Below are 19,164 nucleotides of genomic sequence, written 5' to 3'. Positions count from 1 at the left end.
TGTGTCTCACTCACTCAGCTTTAAAATTCAAAATGTAATTATCTTTTTATTCCTTTCACTCTCATCACATCCAGACAGTCAACAAATCTTATCCATCGTTAAACTGAACTACATCTTGTATTATCTTTTCATTTCCATTTCATCTACCACCACTACTATATATCTTCATTATGCCCGAATCCCTGCCATACTCACTCCCCTAACTACTCCTTTATTGCTTCTATTCTCCCTCTCCAGTCTACCTTTTCCATCGTCACCAGAATGTACTTCCTATAACTCCTCTTCTAGAATAATCATTCTCCTTGCTTGAGATCCTTCAATGGCTAACATGGTTGGCAGAATGAAGTTTGAATTGTTTAGGCTAAGATAACAAGTCCTCTAAAACCTGGTTCTTACCTATTTCTCCAACCTTAACCTTCATTTCTCTCCTATATGAATCACCTGCTTCAGCTAAGCTGGTCTACTCACTGTTTCCTAAATATGCTGTCACATCTGCTTTAGCAACATCTTCTCACACTAATTCTCTTGAGCAGAGTGATGGTTCCTAAACTCTCTAGCTTTCTTGAACTGAGTCCAGGTCAAGTACCATCTCCTCCCAATGGATTTCCCAATCACTACAGCTATCACCAAGAGTCCCCTCCTGGGAACTCCTATAGTAGTGTTCCTCTGTATCATCTCAAATGTAGTACACAACCTGTATTGTTAGGTATTTTTTCACGCCCCCTAAAGTATAGTGTAAGTGCTAAAAGTGGTTGCCTTAATGTTTTATTAAGTCCCTGTATCCTCAGAGCAATCTGCAATTATAAAAGCTCAAATGTTTATGTTTAGTATAAAAAAATGATTTTTATAAAGTTACAGAATTATAAGGATAGTAACACTTGTTCAAATGTTACTGTTGAACAAAATCCTAACTTTTGTTCAAATACTTACCCTTTATCTTTAGCATGGACATCAGCTCCATGCTGCAGTAACAGCTGTACAATCTTTACTCTGTTGTATCCGGCTGCCAAATGCAGTGGAGTTGACTGAAATGTTAATGAGAAAAATTAATGAAATTCAAATACTGAAATTAAAAAAGTCTGAAAAGCAGCCCTGGCTAGCGTAGCTCAGTGGATTGAGTGTGGGCTGGGAACCAAAGTGTCCCAGGTTCGATTCCCAGCCAGGGTACATTCCTGGGTTGCAGGCCATAACCCCCAGCAACCACACAATGATGTTTCTCTCTCTCCCTCCCTCTCTCCCTCCCTCCCTCTCCCTGTCTCTCCCTGTCTCTCTCTCTCTCTCTCTCTTATCTCCCTCCCTTCCCTCCCTAAAAATAAATAAATAAAATCTTAAAAAAAAAAAAGAAATAAAATCTTAAAAAAAAACGTTTGAAAAGCTAAAAATCCAAACCAAAAATTCAGAGGAAAAGCTTTATAACTTTATTGTCTAAATAAATAGTCATTAATTTGGTTTTAAAATATCCCTCACATTATTAAAAGCATAGAATAAAAGTTTGTAAGTTCATTATTGCAAACAGGAAGCAAACGATTAGATGTTTATTTTCAATAAGGTTTAAAGTTAAAAAATCCAAATTACTGCTTAAAAGAATGCATCAGCACTCTCATCAGATGTTTTAATTTATAATAAGATAAATACATTCTTATGTTACCAGGGGATTAACACAATTAGTTGGAAAAGGAAGTACCTTTCTACCATCACTTGCATGGCAGTTGACATTTAATGGTGTGAGTAGAGCCATCATTTTTTCCTCGTTGCCACTCCTAATACACACAAAAAATTCATTAGCAATTTCTAGTCTTTCTCAGTTCCTATTGAAGACATTTATGCAAACATTTAAAAAAATTCACTCTCTATTATAGTTTGCTTATTGCAAAAACAAAAAATGTAAATTGTAAAGATCTCATGATATATATTTATAACACACCTGGCACTTTCCAAGAGTTCATCTTTCTTATATTCACCTGTGAATGAGGGGGGGGAAAAACTCAATTACAAGAGTAATGACATTTTTATGCATAACATGCTCAATCAACTATATTTAAAGTATATAAATCTGGAAATAAATTTCCAATAAATAGAAAACGATCAATCAATAGAATATTGTACAGTTTAAAAATATTTTTTCTGAAGAACATGGAACACTTATGTATAAAAGTGGGAAAAAAAAAAAGGAATCAATGCTATATAATCAAGTGTGACTGCAATCATATGAAAACAATTTGCACAGAAAAAGGAAAGCCAAAAAAGGAAATATACCAAAATTTGAATAAAGTATGCCTTAGGTGGAGAGTTATAGGAGAACCTTTCCTTTCCTTTCCACTCCTTAAATTATTATCTAAAACCAATATGCTATTTACTATTCACTTAACACACAAAATGTATGTACAACTTCATTCAAAAGCCCAACGCCCCCCAAAATCCAATATTCAACCATTTAGAAATGAGAAAAGATAATCTATAGCATCACCAATTGAACATAATCATTAACATTCTTGTGAATCCAAGATTTTTCAATACTAAAATTGTTTTTATGATAATGCTATTTTAAGTAGAAGGCCTTCCATTTCTGCATGTTTCACATCCACAGATTCAACCAACCTCAGAATGAAAATAGTATTTTCAATCCGTGGGTGGGTATCTAAGAATTCAGAAAGTCAACTGTACGCATTGGTTTATACCATCTCAAAGAACCTGAGTATCCATAGATTTTTGTATCTGTGGTGGGGGAGGGGTGTCCTGGAACCAGTCCCCTGTGGACACCGAAGGACAACTGTATACAAGTAAAAACAGAATTAAATATAATCTCTTTATGCCTATTTTATTTATAATGAATACAAAAAACCCTTTAAAATACAATTTAAACGTAAGTTAACAAAATAGATAGTATCTGCTGAAATGACATCCAAACTGCTGCCCACAATATTAATTGCATATTAGCTACTAGTGCAAGGCTTCATTTGAGTCCCAAGACTTTTTTAAAAAGATAAAAGCAGAGAGCGGCACAGTATAGTGAAGGAGGAACATGAATTAAAAAAAAAAAAAAAACCCTAAAACTTCACTTTTCTTAGACAAGAATCAAATGCCAACTGTCTAGATGTAAAAATATAATAACTGAACTGACACTATTTTAAAATCTAGTCGAGGTCATTAACCACAGGAAGCTGTTTACCTAGCAAGCTCATTCTTTATATTCTTCCTATAATACCCAGAGAGTACACAAACTTACCAGTCAGCACTGCTTTGGCAGACGGGTCTGCTAAATCTAATGCTGTCCTTCCATCTGTATTTCGGATGGTCGGCTCAGCTCCATGCTGTAAGAGCACTGCAAAATAGCAATACTACTTTTTTATTTTATTTTTTAAAAAAGATTCTATTTATTCATTTCTAGAGAGAGGGGAAGGGAGAGAGAAAGAGAGGGAGAGAAACATCAATGTGTGGTTGCTTCTCCCACGCCCCCTCAACTGGGACCTGGCCCATAACCCAAGCATGTACCCTGACTAGGAATGGAACCAGTTACCTTTTGATTCACAGGCTGGTACTCAACCCACTGAGCTGCACCAGCCATGGTACAATACTACTTTTTAAAGATGGTAATAATGACAATTGGATTTTAGTAAATAATTTTCTCAAAAATTCTGGTCCAGTGGTCTCAATGTATTTAAAAATCTTTCATATCCTGACAGTATGGTAAATGTTATAAAGATAAGAATATATAAAATGCTTTATTATTTAATGTATTATACTCATTAAATAAATATCTGCTAAGCTCCAAGTCAGATTTTCCTTTGCTAGACAAGAGACTAAAGACAGATAAGACTATGTAAGAATATAAATGGCAAATCTGCTTAAAAGTTTGTTTTCTCATTTCAAATAAAAACCGCCTGTTAGAAAGATTGTTCTATCCTAACAAAAATGAAATTTCTAAACTCATGGATAGTCCAGGAATAGGGATCTGGGGTACTGAAAAAGACGCAAATTCTTAAAAAAGAAAAGAAAAACACTCTCTGTAGGGTTAACAAACCTCAAATCAAAACTGCTTATTATAACCAAAAGCACATAAAAAGAAAAGACCTGTGCTATACTCTGTATTGTTACCTGTTATATAAAGACATTATAGCATACTCTATAAATAAGGACCTGGGGAAAGAAAGGCAAGTACATGCAGAAAGGGAAGCCTAGCTTCCGTTCTTTGACAAGGTTAATGTCCATTCTATTCTACTCTATTCCTACCTGTAACAGAAGAAAAATGTGAGGCATTAATGGCAGACACACATGTATTTTAAAATTTTCTAGTAGCCACATTTAAAAAATAAAAACAGGTTAAATTCATCCTAATACATTTTATTTAACCCAACATATCCAAAATATCTCAATATTTACATTTATATTGTAATCAATACAAATTGAGATTTTTGCATTGCTTTTTATCATATTAAGTCTTTTGAAATCCAGTGTATTTTTCCCTTAGAATACTTCTCAGTTTCGACTAGCCACATTAGACGTTCTCAGCTACCACAACGGATAGTGCAGATCTATAACTTTATTTGGAAAACGCTGTTATTATTAAAACGAATTATTTGTATGTCTGAGACTCAGGAACTAGGAAAGGATTATGAGCAGAAGGCAGAAGCAATATAATGCATAGGAAAGGAAAACTGGGCAGAGGTTACTAGGTAATCTGTTTTGTATCTTTATAAATCACCTAATTTAAACTGGCAACTTCAGTATGAATAGTGATTTGGTGTGTGGAGGGCAGGGGAGAACAACGCAAGTCTAGCAAAGAGCCTCTGGACTTTTTCTAGCATGCAGAACTGGCTTTCTATCTGCCTGACAAACTTCAACTGTCCCTGTTTTGCATCAGGAAATAGAGCTAAGGTAGCAGAGTCCAAAATCCCAGACTTGTGAGGCTCAGAAAAGTCAAAACCAGGTTAATAAAAACTCTCAAATAAGCAGTCTTCTCACATATAATTTTCTGTCAATGATCAGTCTGTTGGGCAAACCCTATGACAGATGATTTTCTCTTCAAATGCTTCTTTGCTTATCCTGCCATTTCTATTTTCCTACAATAACCCTGATTTATGCCGCCATCGTATCTCATCTGGATTATTCTACAGTTTCCTAGCTAATCCCCCTGATGTTACCCATTCTACCAGCCCCCAACCAGATCACTCTTTCTAAAATATAATACTCTCATCACACTTGTTCTCCTCCTTAAGTCTTCAATGATTCCATACAACCTACATAACAATATCAAGCTCCTTAACCTGGAATGCAAATTTCTTTATACAGACATCCTTACCTTTTCAATCTTCCTCCCACTACTCCCTGGAAAGTCTCCCAGAAGGAATAACCAGACTCCAGCCTACTCACTGTGCTCATTACCCTCTAACATTCCTGTTCACTTCTACCATGACTTTATCTGGTTCTTTGCGTGTGCCATCTCTTAAGAGAACCCATGTTTCTAGAAAACAAGAATCTTGTCTCTATTCTTTGAAGAACTTAAACCCAATACTATACACAAAATGACACTTAGTAAATAGTGGTTACCTTAAATCTTGAATTGTTCTTAAGTATTTAAATTCATCCTGGCAGAAATTGATCAAATTAACAAATGAAATCAATTCAGACACAGAATAATTACAAGCTATTTCAGAAAAATTCTGGAAAGTGAACAGTCTTACCAATGCAAACATCAATCTTTCCTTTAATTGCAGCTTCATGGAGAGGAGTGTAATTCCAATTATCACGAGCATTTGGGTCTGCACCATGTCGCAAAAGGAGATTGACCACTTCAGCATGACCAAAAGAGCACGCATTATGAAGAGGAATAAGGCCCCCATCATCACGTGCTTGGACATTTGCACCATTCTGAAGCAAATATTCAACTACGTCTTTCCGCCCAAAACCTAAAAGAAAACAAATTATCCATATTTAAGTCCTCCAAAGAAAATATATCAAATTAGAACCGACAAGTAAAAGCCATGCTAAGATGCTTCTGGATGGGAAATAATAAGGGATTCAACAATTCAAGAATTCATTGACGAGACAGACATATACTCACTACTGACATGTATGACTAAACCCAGAAGTTGAAGTTTAAGCTTGGCAGAAGGGGTAAAGTGATCATATCTGTATAGCTACCAACATTCCAAGACACAGCTAACTTCTATAACTTGTTATCAACACAATTCGTAGCCATTAAGATATCTGAAACCTGTCTAGAGATTAACAGCAGATATCAGCGTGTTTTCAAAGTCACATTGGAAGGACCATAACATGAGGGGAGGTCATGTTACTATCCCAACAGAGTAGAAGAAGAGTCTAAAATTTTGAATGTTTGAAGCCATTTCTTGGCATAAAAGGAAATTTAGAGGGGGTCAGTATGCAGCTATTTAAAATTCAAAAATTTTCCACTGTTAAGATTTTGGGGAAACCTTTAGATTCAAGATGCTTCCTAAATTCTGAAGGCTAATCCCTGATGAAATCCCCATTCTTACGGTCTCAAGACTAGTTCAAAGCCTCTGTTAAACACTCATTTCTTGAAGGAAAAATAGCTTTGCAGGTATATATGTTGATCATGTTCTCACTGGCCAGGTAGAACATGAATAGGCATATCCTCAGAATCAATGCCAATCTCCATATCCTAAGGATTTCTTTACAAAGGAATCAGAAGCCTCAAGTTAGTAGTCATGGTTGCTCAGGATATATTGTGGTTTATTTTATAATTATGGAAGAGAACTTATCTTCAAACACTGCTCTGTTTCACACTGCTGTGTGAAAATCCTGATAAAATCATACAGTGAGTGTGAATCTACTATAAAGCACTAACAGTGAAACAAAGCAGGCATATTTTGAAAGTAAATTTGCTGATCAATAAACTGTGTCACTTAATGGCAGGTACTGTGTTCTGTTCATTTCTGTTCACCGGCCAAGGCTAGAATCTAGTATACAGGACTTAATAAACATTTGTTTTGCTTAGTACATGTTTAATACTTTGCTGAAATAGAAAGCAAATGACCCTCACAGACACTATGGAGCTGATGATTTGTGATTACTAAGAAAAGCAGTCTATTCAATTTCTTTCTCGTGAAGTTTCCTTACTATCTAGGTACCACCAGTTTTAGCAGTTCTAGGACCTGTCTTGCTAACCAAGACTATTGTTAACAGTATCATATTTTGCTGCCACATGGGAAACATCTTTACATTTGAGTGGCTTCCAAAAAGCTATAAAGCAGTGAAAGTCATCACGAAGAAACCAACTTAAATGCTCAGGAAATTTTACTGAGAGCTGCTACCTCCCCTTTTTATAGTCTAAAGATGGGGTGGGCCACTGATGATATAACCGGCCCAATATGAAATGACAATAATGTCTTGACAATCTAAACGTAGGTTGGTGTCATGTACGGCTTTGTCAGAAGAAAACGTTCAGAAGCAGAAAATGTCAGTAATCACCATGAAACAGAAGGCCCCAGTAGTCTGGGAGATGGGATGTATAATCAAGCAGCCTTAAGCTCTGATTTACATAGTCAGGACTCTAGTCAGATTTTTCTGAGGGATGTCATTTTAAACTTCCAATAACTTCAGCTGGCAAAGATCTAAGAAAGGTAGTTCCATATATTTTAGAGAGGAATAGAAGGGAGAAGGTTTGGCCTAGCTCAACTTGGGACAGATACACCATCAGACTAGGAGAAACTTTGAAACATGGTCTGGGGTGATGAAATTCTGACAATCTAAATGAGGAAGTACTAAAACAAATACTCCAAACTAGTTGTTAATGAAGTCAATCACTTACCTCTAAGTCCAGCAAGAGTTGAGGAAAAAAGTGTAGCTCAAGTCCTGATAATACTGGGAAATTGGCTAAGTCATGAAAGATTCTGAATTCTTAAATATACCAACATTTATCTTATACTGGGGTTTTCTACAGATGTATGACTTACTACTCCCCCCTACCCCCTGCCCACCACACACACAGCAAAAAATAACCTTGGAAATAATAATCTCTAGTTCAGTCCTAAGTTAGGAATGCGGGTACATTTTGTGCATCTCCCATAATTATGACGTTGGCCTAGAGACAAAAGGAGGAAATACTATTGAAACGTTATTGGATGTCTTTAGAAGTACCATTTTGGAGAAGGATATGAATGACAAGCAAAAAAGGTACTGTATGTATCTTTGGTAGCTGAGTTGTTAAACCTTCAAATGGGGTAATCATTCCACTTTCTTTTTTTTTTTGTTAAAATATTTATTTTGAGAAGGGAAGGGAGGGAGAAAGAGAAGGACAGAAGCATCAAAGGGAGAGAGAAACATCAATCAGTTGCCTCTCATACATATCCCAACCAGGGTCTGAACCTTCAACCCAGGCATGTGTCTTGACAGGGAATCAAACCGGCAACCTTTCACTTTGAGAGAAGCCACACCAGTCGGGGCCCATCCTCTTTCTTATACCAGTCAGATTCTGACCTGCTGGTCCAAGTGCTTAGCCTATGCAGAAATCCTTTCTACAACACCTCTGAAAGATGCCAATCCAGTCACTGCTTGGACATTTCCAGCTAATTCCACAGCTGAACAGCTTGTTAAAGGCAATGGGAACTCTTACAACCTTCCATTTACTGGCCCTTGTTAGGACTGCTGAAGCCATACATAAGTCATACCCACTCATTTTCCTACGGGACTATCTTCCACATATGTGAAGACAGTAACATTGTCTGACCTTAGTATTCTTTCATTTCTAGAGTAAGTAACTCTAGTTTTCATCTGTTGCTTATATAATAAATTCCAGAGGTTCTAATTCCACTTCCCTTACCGGAATAAGAAAATTCCTTCTTATATGCAATTCACACTACTGTATACAGTAATCAGGGTTCAGCCTGACTGGTCCAAAGTGCATGGCTGAGTAGCAAACTACAAATAAACTACATATACAAAACAAGTGTTACTTTGTTTAGCTAGAACTCTACAATGCAAGCTCTTTTCAACTTGTCATTCTCCAATATACGTAAACCAACTATCTCTTTCTACCATCTATCTAAATTTCTTAAACCTGATAAATGATTTTATACATTTCTCTACTGAATGATAGCTCTGTGCACACCTACCCCAAAATATTTAAAATTTTCAAGCTACTGAATTCTATTTCACTTGCCACCCCCCACACCAGTTCTATGATTCTAGAGAATGCTATGTATTTCTTTCTTTCACTATGGTGGACAATAAGATGAATTTCTCCCAAAGTTTCTGTCCCTCTTCTTTATTTTTCAGAAACAAGTTTAGAGAAGCAATCCCTTTTACTGAGAACCGCTGTTTTCTAGGGGATTACACTGTCAAGAATTTCAGATGCTATTGCTTTTAGCAAAATTAAAGCTGCAGCCTCCCTACCACCAGCTTGTCTCTACAAGTTTTGTGACATGTCACAAAAAATTCATTCATATCCTGTATGTGTGTGTTGGGGGTGGGGAGGAGTGACAGGTAGGGGACAAAAGGAAACTAGATTCAAGAGGAAATAATTTTTCTCATAAAAATGACTTCTTAAAGCATGCTTATTTAGAAAAAATGTAATCTAGTTCAATAATAAAAACACCTAATAGAAGAAAAATTCCAGTTTATGTTGATTTTTTCATTAACAGACCTCCTTTGGGGATGGCTACTGATTATTCTTGTAACTAAATATTTTAGGTGAAAAGACACAATTTCTACTAAACTGTTCTTCTATCAGGATTCATTTTCTCTGGTCTGCACATATCCCTCATTCCTGTTCCTAGGATATCAAAAAGATAAAAGGATGCTCCCTCCCACCCCCAGGAAAACCTCCAAACTTTAATTGGCGAGTGGAGGGGGCGGGGGGGGGGAGTTCTCTTCCATAGCTTACTCTATAATGTGCAAACCCAAGAAACTGCTTGGTCAAACAGCTACACAGTCTCACCACCTATGTTGAGTTTCCAATAGCATGTTTAGATGCACGTTAACATGACTGATAACCCTCTACCTACAAAATATATAAAATGTATTCTCCATATAGTTAGAGAAAATGCAGCTGAATGCATTTACATATAAATGAAGAAACAAGTTCTCTCTCATTAATCTAATAATTTAGATTGAATTTACAGAACTAATTTTTAAAAAGTTTCTTTTTTGTGATTTGGCATTTGCAAAGTCTACATAACTTTCCTGTGACAAAAATTTTTAAATTAAAAATTGTTTTAAATAACAGTTGACACATAACATACTAGTTTTAGGTGTACAACAGGGTGATTAGAGTTTTATATAACTTATAAAGTTATATGCCTAGTTTTAAATGCAGGGCTTTAAAGCTCTTGTGTAATGTAGACTGTTAACAATCTTTATTACTCTCCTTTTATACTTTAAATTCTTAATTTTATAACCTGTACCTGATAAAATGGGTAAATTGTGAGGGGTGGGTTTGTTCCTAAAATAAGTTTTCCATTTCAGTCTGGACAAATCACAACGAAACCTATGTACTTTGAAATGTTGGGACAGAACTGAGAGTGGAATGGTGGTGGAGGAACAAAATCAATCAGATAATCCCATAATCTTAAACCTCTAAATATTACTATTTTCAGATATGAACTCATTAATACACCAAATTCTTAAAAGGCAGCAACTAAGATCTTCCTTGGTTATTTTTATCTCACAGATCAAATGAACAGAATCTAAGTAATACTACCCTTTGGATTACATATCAGTTGGTTATGACACTTTGCCAAATCAGTTGTTTTAATGTTCACTACATGGTCAAACAGGGCAATCCAAATTAGTGAGAAAGGTGCCCCTAAACACCAAAATTTTAGGCAAAATGACTAAACAGGTGAGATTTGACTTTAGTATTCTTATTCTTCCCTTTCTGCTGTCCACAGGCCGTTTCTAGTACTCTCACCCATACTCCCTCAAACTTTCTCTCTTTAAAAAGGCTCCCCAATGGGAACCCAATAAAGTTGTAACTAGTTGAGAGAGTATACATCCTAATAATATTTACACTTCAAAACAGGTACAGGTTAAAGCAAACAAATCTCCTGTGGCAGAAAGTGTAAAGCAGTGTCTGTGAACAAGGACATCTTATGCTCCTCTGCTCATCATTCCTACTCCAAAAGAGCAGAGTGCTTTAAAGCATATCCTTCTGTTTTTTCAAAATTATTTTAGCCCTGGTTGCGCAGCTCAGTTGGTTAGAGATCAGCCAATATGCCAAGTTTGCAGTTCGAGCCCTGGTCAGGTCATATACTAGAATCAACTACTTAATGTATAAAATGGAACAACAAATTGATGTTTCTCTCTCTCTCTAAAATCAATATACAAAGTTATTTTAAACAATCATATAATACACAAAACAAAAAACCAGGATTATAAGAAGTATGAGAACCTATTTCTATTTTCAATCAGGAGGAGAGTGTTATGATCTTTCCTCAAAGTGACAAGTATAAATGCTTTATAGAGCTAAGCTGAGTATCTCATTTCTAGTTCTTTCAAATTCGCCAATAAAATTTAATATGCTTATATTACAAAGTAAACCTAGTAAATATTAAAAGTCATTCAAACACTCTACGTCTCAGAATGAGGCGAGGTTAGTCCCAATTTAACTCTAGATCCAAGCTAAAACACCTGCACCATCTTTCCTCTTATCCTATTTTTCACTCCAACTTGTGTATGTCAGAGACCACCATCCTGGATCTAGCCTAAACCAGAACTCAGTTCTCCCGAACTTGACAACTTCCGATCCTAGTCTCAACAGAAACTTTCTAATGACTGACTACATAAACACTTTAAGGCAAATAAGGCAATGAGCCAATTGAGCTCCTCTTCCTAAATTACATGTTTGCATTTTACAAAGGGCCTTCAACACCTTAACCCAAAGGATTGATAAGAATAACAATGGAATTTGCAAGAACGACAGATTTTGGAGATAACTAGCTTTTAAGATTACAAGGTCTACTATGTCCCTTGCTCTATCTTGTGTGCAGAGGCCTTTTAGGGTAGCAAGACCGGAAGTTGATACAGGTACTGTTGATACAAAACAAAGCCAAAGAAAAACAAACAAAAAAAAAACCCTCCAAAGAGCGCAGCACGCTCCTCCCAGCTCCTACCCCAATCCCTTCAATTCCCCACTGGACTAGAACGAGAAAACCATGTCCGGGGTCCCGGGCAGGGGCGCGGGGGCAGCAGGTAAGGCCAGGAGCAGAAGAGCACTGTGTTTTGTTTTGAGCCTGAGAGCTCGGGTGCGCAGGTGGGGTCTGGCGCGAGTCACAGCAGCGACGTCCGTGTTACCTGCAGCGAAGTGGAGCGGGGTGGATTTCCTGCCCGCCGTGTCGCGGCTGTTCACTTTCTCGGGCGTCACCAGCCTCTTGACTCGCTCCACGTCCCCGTTGCGGCACGCTTCGAACAGCTCGCGGGCGGCCGGCTCCACCGCCTCGGCTGCTGCGCCCGCGCAGGCCGCGCCGCCACCGGCGCAGCGGCGGCCCGACATTATCCTGGCCGCCGCGGCTGCCAGCAGCAGCGCCAGCAACGGCAGTAGGAGCCCCGGCCCCGCGAGCAGGAGGGCGAGGCCCCCCGGAGCAGACGCGCTCAGGGCCCGGGCCGCTAGGCTCCCTGCTGTCACCGGTTTCGGCGTAGACCCATGGCCACGCCGCCGTGCGCCCCTCGGTGGGCCTCGGGACCCCCGACTGCCCCACGGCGGCGGAGGCAGCGCGAACCCGACGTTCGAGACCCGAAGCGACGCGGCGGCGGAAGCTGAGAAGGCCCCTCCTGCCAGCTCCGCGGAGTCCTGGGAGCGCAAGTGACGACAGGCTGCGCGTGCGCAGTGGTCGGAGACTGGCCAGGCAGGTTCGGAGAGCGGGTCCGCGCGGAGGGGTTTGTGGGAAAATGTGAGGCGAGAGGCTGGGGCAGCGGGAGGAGAAGGGGTTTCGTATCATCGCCATCTTTGCGGTGGGTTTTGCTGAAGTGGAAAAGCTCTGTTTATTGCCCTTTTTAAAAAAGCGTGAATTTCCTCTCTTAAATTTGCTTACTGCTTTTACGCCGATAAAAGCCTTTGAACCTTCCCCCCTCCCACCGCGATCTTGCATATTATTTTGGAATTTTTAGTGTGGAAATTTTCCATTTTGTTTCAGTTTCCACAATCTCTTTCTCCTAGGGGATTTCTTTTTTTGTTTTCTTTACTGATTCTTCCCTTCCCCCACAACTGCTATTTTGCTGTGTCTTGCTTGTAAGCTACTTCTCGGAAATCAATGCATTGCTCTCCACTTGATGAGAAGTTTGGGTGAGCTGCCCCAAGAGCATTTAAAGGAAATTAAAAAAGCGATGACAGTTTGTGCTAGTTCTAAATAAGTGAGAGTTCTGGCCCTGGTTACGCTTTCCATAGTGAAACTATTAGGTGAGGGCTAACTAAATAGCCCATACGTAAATCAATATCATACTGATTTAGATGAGGTGTAGATACACGGGACGAATGTAAATGAATTGCAATTTTGTTTTTTTGTCCTTTAAAGCAAGAAAAACACAAAATTCTCATGTTAAAGGTAGTGATGTATCTGTTTATGATCATTCCCTACACCATGATCTGGCTTCAAGAAACGGAAAGAAAGGTGTGCTCACATGAAATGGTACATGCCGACCTTTGACAAAGCTGACAAGCATTTCCCACCCCCACCCCCCTTGCCTTAACTTCTTAACCTGTTTTTCAGGAAATTCAGTTTTTGTTTGGAAATGTTGACTCATTACTGTGTTAAAAGGTAGAGGATGTACGCTTTGGGGAGAATTTTTTAGAAATACATGCATTATGAAGATATATGTGTATGAAATATATTTAGTATAAATTTAAATTATGTGGCACATTAACAAAATGAATATCCATGGATGCACCTAAGAACTAGAATACAACTAGAATACAACTATTGCATCTATCTTTTTTGTCCCCATTTCATCTATTTTCCAAATATATTCCAATATTATTTGTTCTTACAGTTTCTTTCCATGTGTGTATTCCTCAACAACATATTGCTTAGTTTTACTTGTTATTGAGCTTTGTAAACATATCAGTCTGTGCGATCTTTTATCACTTAAGAAGATGTAATACTCATGCATTCATTTCTATTACTTTATAGAGTTGCCTTGGGTGGATATACCACAAATTTACAATTCTATTGGCCACTTGGTTTGCTTCCAATTTTCTGTTGTTATGAACAATAGTGCTATGAACATTTTTATACATTCTCCTGGCACTCACGTGCAGAATTTTTAAAAATATATTTTATTGATTATGCTATTACAGTTGCCCCATTACCCCCCTTCATTCCCCTCCACCCTGCACACCCTTTCCCACCCACATTCCACCCCCCTTTAGTTCATGTCCATGTGTCATAAGTTCTTTAGCTTCTAAATTTCCCATATTACTCTTGTCCTCCCCCTATTTTCTATCTACCATCTATGCTACTTATTCCCTGTACCTTTCCCTCCCTACTCCTCCTCTCACTCCCCTGTTGCTAACCCTCCATGTGATCTCCATTTCTGTGGTTCTGTCCCTGTTCTAGTTGTTTGCTTAGTTTGCTTTTGTTTTTGTTTTAGGTGTGGTTGTTAATAATGGTGAGTTTGCTGTCATTTTACTATACATGTTTTTTATCTTCTTTTTCTTAGATAAGTCCCTTTAACATTTCATAAAATAAGGGCTTGGTGATGATGAACTCCTTTAACTTGACCTTATCTGAGAAGCACTTTATCTGCCCTTCCATTCTAAATGAAAACTTTGCTGGATAGAGCAATCTTGGATGTGTAGGTCCTTGCCTTTCATGACTTGGAATACTTCTTTCCAGCCCCTTCTTGCCTGCAAGGTCTCTTTTGAGAAATCAGCTGACAGTCTGATGGCAACTCCTTTGTAGGTAACTGTCTCCTTATCTCTTGCTTCTTCCAGGATTCTTTCCTTCATTTTTACCTTGGCTAATGTAATTATGATGTGCCTTGGTGTGTTCCTCCTTGGGTCCAAGTTCTTTGGGAACTCTCTGAGCTTCCTGGACTTCCTGCAAGTCTATTTCCTTTGCCAGATTGGGAAAGTTCTCCTTTATTATTTGTTCAAATAACTTTTCCACTTGTTCCTCTTCCTCTGGGCCTTCTGGTACCCCTATAATTTGGATGTTGGAACATTTAAAGATGTCCTGGAGGTTCCCAAGCCTCTCCTCATTTTTTTTGAATTCTTGTTTCTTCATTCTTTTCTGGTTGTATGTTTCTTTCTTCCTTCTGGTCTACTCCATTGATTTGAGTCCTAGTTTTCTTCCCATCACTATTGGTTCCCTGTGCATTTTCCTTCATTTCGCTTAGTGTAGCCTTCATTTTTCATCTAATTTGAGACCAAATTCAACCAATTCTGTGAGCATCCTGATCACCAGTGCTTTGAACTGTGCATCTGATAGGTTGTCTATCTCTTGGCCGCTTAGTTGTATTTTCTGTGGAGCTTTGATTTGTTCTTCTGTTTGAACCATTTTTTCTTTGTCTTGTTATGTATGAGGGGTGAGCCTTAGGTGTTCACCAGGGCAGGGCAACCCAGTTGCTGGGTTGTGATGCTGTATGTGGTGGCAGGGTCAGAGAGGGAACAATGGCATTTGCTCCACTCTCCTTTGGACTTCAGTCCCTTCTGCCGCTTTCCCCAAGCAATCTAGGCCTTTTTAGTGCTAATTCCCATGTGGGTGGGCTTGTAGACATTCTAGGACCCTGTGGGTCTCTTGAATGAACTCTCGTGAGGCTAGGAGTCTCTCCCTGCACCTCAACCCCCACAGGCATTTTCAGTCAGTGCCCTGAGGCTCCATTTCCTGGCACTGGGACCCTGGATTGCATGCAGTGCCTTGCTTCACAATCACCATCTTGCTGGGTCTGCTGGTTGCCACCCCGCACCCGGGGTCTACATGTGCAGAAATTTAAAATGTGAGTGCCGACCAGTGGTTGTTGGCACCAGTTCAATTCCAACAGGAATCCCCAATTTGAAGTGTGGTGAGGAAGGAAAATTTATTTAATGCAAACAGCTTAGTTGTGTTACAGTATGGCTGTGAGAACAGCACAATCGTGTTAGTGCTCATTTATGAAGAGTGTGGCTGTAGAATAACATGGCTGTGAGGTGGCCTGGGATGAGAATTTTGCCTGCTCCACCTGCTTGGGTTCTACCCTACTTCAAGCTGGTCTTCGGTATTTCAGCTCCAGCCTTCAGTTTTCTACGTGAAGTAGAAGTGCACTCTTTGAGTCAGAAGGGAACTGACTTATGTATAAAGGAATCCCTGCCCATGTTCCCTGCTTAGTTCATCTCAGACAAACTCCAAATCCTCAGAGTTTGGTCTAAAAAACACTGTCTTGATTGGTTGTAATGGAGCTGCTCTGATTGGTAGGTGAAGATGCTAATGGGGCTATAACTATGCAGTTCCAATTGGACAGGGAAAGTCTTAGTCCTATTGGTTGAAATGCAATTCTAGGAACTGCTTCATGAGGGTTGGCTAAGAGAGCAGGGATGCAGTGCAGGCAGGCAGTTCAGTGCAGGAGGTGGGCTGCTCACTGTAGTGTGGTTTGTGTGAGAGGCCTGTTTATAAATCTCAACTCAGCCAACAAGAACTATTCTCAGTAGGTACATTCATTGTGGGGTCAACAAGAGTCTTTCAGATTTTTTGACACATAGTATAAGAAATGCAGTTGGTATCTTCAACTGGTAAACACATGCACATATATAAAATTCACAAAATAAAACAATACCTTTCTAGTGTTTAAAAAATGCTAATCGCAACTCTCAATAAATGGGTTACAGAACTCACAAATGAGTGGTGACCTAAGGTTTGAAAAACATTGTGAGAAAGGACTACCTAGAAGTGGAATAGCTGAGTCATAAGGAATGTGAATGTCACTTTACTAGGTAATGCCAAGTTGTTTTTCAAAGAGATTGTTGGTTATGTACATGTCCACCAGCAGCATGTAGGAGGGTTTTAAAAATTTTTTTTGTCCTCATCAACCCTTGGTATTATGAGATTAATTTTTCAAAAATAGTGGGTATATGTGGTATCTCAAAGAGGTCTTAGTCTGAATTTTGTTGTCTTTTTATTGTATTTTTTTACATTTCCATTTATCCCCCTTATTCCCTCTTCCACCTCCACCCTACCCTCCCCATAATCACCACACTCTGAATTTTTAAAAGTACCAGATGATCAATTAGAGTAATGCAAATCAAAACCTCAATGATATAGAATGACTACTATCAAAAAACCATAATAAGTGCTGGTGAGAATGTGGAGAAATTGGAACCCTTGTGCACTGCTGGTGGGACTGTAAAGTGTATAATGGCTATGGAAATCAGTATGGCATTCACTGCAAAATTTAAAATAGAACTATTATGTGATCTAGTAATCCCACTTTTCAGCATATAGATAAAGGAGTAGAAAGCAGGCCCTTTGCAGAGATACTTGCATACCCTTGTTCATAACAACGTTACTCACCCTAGCCAAGAGGTGGAAGCAACCCAAATGCCCACAAACAGGTGATTGTAATAACAAAATGTGGTACATACGTATAACAGAATATCATTCAGCTTTAAAGAGTAGGAAATCCCGTCATATGTTACTGGATGAAACTTGAGGACATTGTGTTAAGTGAAATAAACCAGCACCCCCCCGCCCCAAATGCTGTATGATTTTACTTACATGAGGTGTATTAAGTTTGTTAGGGCTGCCATAATAAAATACCACAGAATGTGTGGCTTACACAACAGAAATTAATTTTCAGTTCTTGAGACTAGAAGTCCAAGATCAGGATGTTGGCAAGTTTTATTTCTCCTGAGGCCTCTCTCATTGACTTGCAGATAGCCATCTTCTCACTGTATCCTCGCTTAGCCTTTCCTCTGTTGGGATGCATCCCTGGTATTTGTGCGTCCAAATTTTCTCTTATAAAAGGACACAAGTCAGATTGGATTAGGGCCCACTCATATGGTCTTATTTAACCTTAGTTTTCTTTGAAAAGGCCTTGTCTCCAAATATAGTCACATTCAGAGGTACTGGGGGTTAGGACTTCAACGTGAATTTTTTGGGAGGGTATTATTCAGATCATAACATGAGGCATCTAATGTAGATAAACAAAAACAGAAAATTGAGTGATGGTTATCAGGGGCTGAGGAGAAGAGGAAATAAGGTTTTTTGTTAAATGGGTATAGAGGTTCACTTTTGCAACATGGAAAATTCAAGATACCTGCTGTACAACAACGTGAATATACTTAATAGTACTGAACTGTACATTTAAAAATAGTCAAGATGGTATTAAAATGCAAATAAAGTTAAATGTCTTTTCATTATTTATGGTCTATTTGTATTTCCTTTTCAGTAAAATGCTTATTTATATCTTCCCATTTTTTGTATTGGGTTGTTTGCCTTTGCCTTTGAGTTGTGGACATTCTTTATATATTCTACATACTAATCCTTTGTTAGTTATATGTGTTGAAAATATCTTCTCTGAGATTGTAGTTTGCTTTTTTACTTTCCCAATGAAAAGGTTTCTCAGTTTTAATATACTTGAGTTTATAAGTACTTTCAACTAGAATTTGTGTTTATGTGTGTTTAAGAAACTGCCTCCTTACCTTGAAGTAGTAAAGATATTTTTATTTTCTTTTAAAGGTTAACACTTTTGCCTTCTATACTTGAATTCTTAATTCTTCTGAATAGATTTTGAGTATTGTATGAGAAAGGTGTTCAATTTCTCTTGTTTTGCTTTTTTCCCATATAGATAACAAATTGTCTCATCACCATGTGTTAAGAATTCCCTCCTTTCAGAAGAGAGCTGCAGCGCCACTTCTGGTTTCCATATAGTGACGAGTCTGTTTCTGGACTCCATGTCATTCTGTTGATTGATTTATGTATTTATATTCTTCCTCCAATACATCTAAGTACATCCTTCAATACTATCTTAGCACAGCCTATGATAATTTTGATACCTGCTAGTATCACATCATATTCTTATTTGTTTTTTTTTCTGAGATTTGGCTATCCCATATGAATTTCAAATTCCTTGAAAACCTCATTGGGATTTTCATAAGTCTTGCACTGCATTCATAGATTAATTGCCATATATATGTGTATATCCTATATTAAGGATATTGAGTCCTCCCATTCTTGAACATGGCATATCTCCATTTATTTAGGTCTTCTTCAATGA

General features: G+C 38.3%; 1 protein-coding gene across 2 annotated transcripts in view; it reads right to left on the bottom strand.

The window, feature by feature from the left end:
- TNKS2 (tankyrase 2) overlaps positions 1–12,740 on the bottom strand; it is a 53,468-nt gene extending 40,728 nt beyond the window's left edge. Inside the window, exons 1-6 of one of the 2 annotated variants that reach the window (XM_045853834.1) lie at positions 12,274–12,740; positions 5,682–5,906; positions 3,227–3,322; positions 1,925–1,961; positions 1,685–1,760; positions 931–1,025 (exon numbers count right to left, since the gene is read on the bottom strand). In XM_045853834.1, coding sequence (XP_045709790.1) covers positions 931–1,025; positions 1,685–1,760; positions 1,925–1,961; positions 3,227–3,322; positions 5,682–5,906; positions 12,274–12,472 — 728 coding nt within the window. In that variant the 5' untranslated portion in view covers positions 12,473–12,740. The remainder of the gene's footprint in view (positions 1–930; positions 1,026–1,684; positions 1,761–1,924; positions 1,962–3,226; positions 3,323–5,681; positions 5,907–12,273) is intronic. The other variant, XM_045853833.1, reaches the window with a different exon arrangement.
- Between the last annotated feature and the right edge of the window lie 6,424 nt (positions 12,741–19,164).

This window comes from Phyllostomus hastatus, unplaced genomic scaffold (assembly GCF_019186645.2).
Source record: "Phyllostomus hastatus isolate PE091 unplaced genomic scaffold, TTU_PhHast_1.1 phas_scaffold_1066, whole genome shotgun sequence".
Lineage (NCBI taxonomy): Eukaryota > Metazoa > Chordata > Mammalia > Chiroptera > Phyllostomidae > Phyllostomus > Phyllostomus hastatus.
Note: the sequence above shows the minus strand (reverse complement) of the source record. Positions and strands in the feature narration are given on the sequence as shown.